Below are 4,653 nucleotides of genomic sequence, written 5' to 3'. Positions count from 1 at the left end.
GTGATATAGAACTGAAAAAATAAAAAATGTTTTTCAATATTGCTTCTCTATGAGAATGAAACAATTTACACAAAATAAACTGTTTAATAAAAGTCACTAGAAAAAAAAAAAACATTGTTCAAAACTTACTACATAATGTTTTAATAAATTTTAATACATTATTTTATTTTATCAATACTTTATAAAATTTTTGAACGTCTTATTTTCAGAATAATATTAATGATATATTATATTACCAACCAAATACTTATAACAATACCTGGGTACATGGTTTGTGAAATAAAAAAAAAAGATCCACCTATATGTTTAATTATTAGTAATAGTCAATACGAGAGAATATTGTGATTAATAATCAGAGAAATACCAAATGGCAATTATTGGCAAATTAAATATAAATAAATAATGAATATAATATAAAATTCAGAATGTGACCATCAGCCGCGGACCAAAAAGAATTCCAGTGTTGATTAGAACCAAACTCTTTCACTTCCCGCTTAATCATAATATTAAGGAGTATTTTAGAGTAGTCCTTCTTTTTGATATCTGATTTATTCAGATAACAAACTTCCCCCGCCCAAAAAAAAACAACGTTTGTGATAATAATTAGTTTTGTAAAGTTCGGGAATTATTGGAAATAATTATTAATCTATGTTACAACTTACAAGAGCGTTAAAGATTGATTACTTTGATTTTTCAAGAAAAGCCCATAAGTCATAAAATAAATATTTTATATGAAAATGTATTAAAACATTTTTCTACTATTCATATTTTGAACAAAACTTTTTAGGGTAAAAAGACAAATTATCATTTACGGTTTTAGGAATTTTGAGAAAATATTGCTTGACAATTAAAATAAATTATAATAATTACTTCATATCATAAAATAAATATAATATACTAATACATAATATTAAAAGACAAAATTAGTGTGATATAATCTTAACATGCAATTTCCCATTAGTATTCCTTTTATTAAGTCTATCGGTTTTGTGATAGATGTACACAACTTGCTGTAAATAATGTTTTCGGCTTTCATCTTTGGTAATTTTGTCACTATACTCTTCTATTAGTTTAATACCTTGCTCAGCAACATCATTGACAACCGGTATATTTTTGATTATTGTTGCGCCTATTTTGTAATTGTTATTATTTTTTAGACAGATCAATACTAAGGAAATATGTATTTATTTAGGTGCACTTGAAATTTCAGGAGCTTTAAATCAAACCTTTACGTATAACTTAAAGGGGATGCAGTTGGATTTTTCAAAAGTCAAAACTATTGTAGATTTTAAAAATCTAAACATTAATTTTGTTGGTTTTAATGTTTTTCAATATATTTAAATTCTTTATCATAAAATAAACCTTATGTGTAAGTATTGGAGAGGACTCCAGTCAATGAAAAAAAGGGACTATTAGACAAATATAATCTAGACAAATCTGAAAAAACTTGGATTTACAGATTTTAATTTTTAATACGGATTATGATTGATCAACTAGTTTACTATGGAATGATCGAGGTGATTTTGAATATTCCAATTATTGTTAGTGTCACAATGAAAAATAGCAATACAAAAATATAATTTTTCGATATTTTTATTTTTGGATATCACAGCTGAAAAAATAATAATATTCAAAATCGCCTTGATCTTTACCTAGTAAACTTGTTGATTATTCATAATACGTTATCAAAATTAAAATCTGTCCAACCAAATTCTTCTAGTTTTGTCCAGCTTACTGGTCTAAAAGTCACTTTTTTTTTATTGGCTGCATCCAGCTGCGTTACCCCAGCACCCGTACTTTCGAAATCATGAATTATAATCAAACAGTATTATGTACTTTATTTTGTACAATTTTGTACAACCAAAATTAAATTTTGTACAACCAAAATTAAATTTTGTACAACCCTCAAACCCCTTCAAATTGCCATTTCATCTTACGGGGTCCGCGGTAACGTTACCCCAGCACCCGGATCAGTTATTTTTCACAAATTTCAACATTAAACCAAACTGTATTATGCACTTTATTTTGTACAATTCTGTACAACCAAAATTAAATTTTGTTCAACCCTCTAACCCCTACAAATTTCATCTTAAGGGTGCCGCGGTATTATAGCTGTGCTATCAATAAATATAAAATACGATTTATTTATATTTTTAATCATGACATTAACAATTTTCAGAATATTAAAAATCGTCTCGATAAAAACCTAGCAATTTTGTTAATCAATCTTAATCCATTTTTAAAATTTAAATCCCTCAAACCAAATTACTACTGTGTTGTCTAGATGTTTTGGTCTAAAAGCCACTTTTTTTACACAAACTGCAGCCCTTTATCTAATTATGTTTTAATAACATTTATTAGTGTATTTATAGCCATGTAGGAAACACAATTTTTATTTTTGACAATATTATACTACAATATAAATTTGAAATATAATATTAAACTTATAAATTAATAATAAATTATAATGTTAGAAGGGGGGGGGGGCAATTTCCCCTCACCCTATCTACGAGCCATAGACTCATTATTAGGGCTCGAAAGTTAATGCACTAAAAACTACCGAAATATGTATGCGCTAAAATTCCTGATATATGCGCTTAAATATGCTTACATTTTTTTTTTTTAATTTTTAAATACAAGGAAAACAAATTTTTATTTTAATTTCTTTGACTAATGATTAAAAAAATTATCTCATGCATAAAATATCTACAACAGCTATGAATATGAGAGACTCTTTAAATAATAAATTGACGTCAACATCTGTAAAATATGTATGTGTTGGTTACTGATGGTTGGTCTGTTTACAAAAGGTAAATTTAAAATCAAAATGAAATTTTAATTGAAAATTTGACTTAAATTGTTATTATTATTTGTACAGAAGTTACATTGGAATGACTGTTCATTGGTCCAATTACACAACTTTATTAAGAGAGTCTGCAGTTTTAGCATGTAAAAGGATTAAAGGAAGGCACACATATGATGTTATTATAAAAATGATTTGTAAAGTATTCTGCGAATATGGTATCACAAATAAAGTTACTAGAGTTGTAACGGATAATGGATCAAATTTTGTTAAAGCATTTCGGTAAGCATAACCTTTATATCTACCTATTTTGTATTTTAAATTGTTTAGATTTTTCATTGTAATAATTAAATAAAAATATATTATTACGTTATTATTTTAAATTTATATTAAATAGTAATTTATAAATATATTTTTTTATTGATTTAATTTGATAAGTTAGTAATAAAAACTTAACTATATTTATTAATCTTGATTATTATGAATAAAAAACAAACACATTTTATATAATAGCATTGAGTATAGATAGTATAGTATTATATATATTATATAGTATCTATACTCAATGATAATAGTCAATTTATAATTTTAAGTGAATAATTAAATGAAAATATTTGATTTAATGTAATTTTTTTTTTTTTGTATTACAGAGTTTTTGGAACAGAGATGAAGACTGCAGCAGAAGTATGGTTGGACCAAATTGAACATGAAAATGATAACAGTGATGATAGTGATGGTGATGAAGATGGTATAGAAGTAATAGAACTGGATTCTATTTTAAATAATACTGATAATCAGAATATTGCATACCTATAGTTTACCACCTCATCATAGATGTGCTAGCCATACCTTAAATCTTGTTGCTACAAAAGATAGCGAAAACGCATTGTCTAATTTATTATACAAGAAACAAGCAAGATCAACTTTTGGAAAGATGCAAGTACTTTGGAATAAACAGGATAGATCAAGTCAAGTTGCTGATGAAATTCGTGATTCGCTCAATAAATACATTCAAATTCCTAATATGACCCGTTGGAACTCTACATTTAGAGCTGTTCAGTGTTTAAAAGACCAATTAAAGAAGGATGAAGAAAAAGTCCTAAAAATATGTGATGTTGCAAACATACCTAGATTCGATAAAAAAGATAGAGATTTTATGACTGATTATTGCATAGTACGTATTATAATATTTACTATCATTTATTTTAAATAATTTTTCAACATTTTATAGGTTATGGAACCCTTGGTAAAAGCGTTTGATATTTTGCAAGGAGACAAATCAGTTTGTATGGGCTATCTTCTACCAACAATTAATTGGTTATCCAAACAATTAGAAGAATTGAGTTTAACTGGTGGTTGCTGCAAAGCTTTAGCTGCTGCTTGTTCCCAAGGTGTGGAAAAGAGGTTAAAAATATGAAAAAAGATAGTACAATTATTTTAGCGGCAGTATCACATCCAAAATTTAAGCTAAGATGGCTGAGTGGAGATGAAAAAAAGGAAGCAATAATGATTTATTACAATTGGAAATTGATACGACTCCAAATTTTGACAATAATGATGAAATTAGTTCAAAATTGCCTCAAGGCGAAGACGAATTTCTCTTCAATGATGAATATGTTGAAGAACCATGTCCAGAAATTGAACGATTTATAAAAGCTCCTTATACTTCTGATCTCACCATGCTAAATTGTATATCATAGTAAAATATTATTATTAATTAGTGAACAATTGAATATCTAATATTGTAATTAAGTTTTTTAAATAATTAATTGAATTTACTTATTCTTATTTTATAAATTGTTGTTATTTATTACTTAATTCAATTTAAATATTTTATACCATAAAAATTA

The 4,653-nt window shown here is 26.2% G+C and overlaps 1 protein-coding gene across 1 annotated transcript; it reads left to right on the top strand.

Moving 5' to 3' along the window:
• Positions 1 to 3,620: 3,620 nt before the first annotated feature.
• On the top strand, positions 3,621 to 4,503 carry LOC149061914 (uncharacterized). Its single transcript, XM_089221323.1, has 3 exons — positions 3,621 to 3,977; positions 4,035 to 4,207; positions 4,371 to 4,503. Exons 1-3 carry the CDS (start codon positions 3,738 to 3,740, stop codon positions 4,501 to 4,503), a joined length of 546 nt encoding a protein of 181 aa, XP_089077449.1. The 5' UTR covers positions 3,621 to 3,737.
• Positions 4,504 to 4,653: the final 150 nt, after the last annotated feature.

The sequence above is a fragment of the Diuraphis noxia genome, unplaced genomic scaffold (assembly GCF_037042655.1).
Source record: "Diuraphis noxia isolate RWA-SAM2 unplaced genomic scaffold, SU_Dnox_SAM2 contig0001, whole genome shotgun sequence".
NCBI classification, from domain to species: domain Eukaryota; kingdom Metazoa; phylum Arthropoda; class Insecta; order Hemiptera; family Aphididae; genus Diuraphis; species Diuraphis noxia.
Note: the sequence above shows the minus strand (reverse complement) of the source record. Positions and strands in the feature narration are given on the sequence as shown.

What these genes read in the sequence shown, in the direction of transcription:
- LOC149061914 (XM_089221323.1), top strand. Translation starts at nt 3,738, where the DNA reads ATGCAAGTACTTTGGAATAAACAGGATAGATCAAGTCAAGTTGCTGAT. An exon ending in TTATGACTGATTATTGCATA is followed by an intron (nt 3,978 to 4,034) that starts GTACGTATTATA and finishes AACATTTTATAG; the next exon opens with GTTATGGAACCCTTGGTAAA. An exon ending in TCCCAAGGTGTGGAAAAGAG is followed by an intron (nt 4,208 to 4,370) that starts GTTAAAAATATG and finishes TGATGAAATTAG; the next exon opens with TTCAAAATTGCCTCAAGGCG.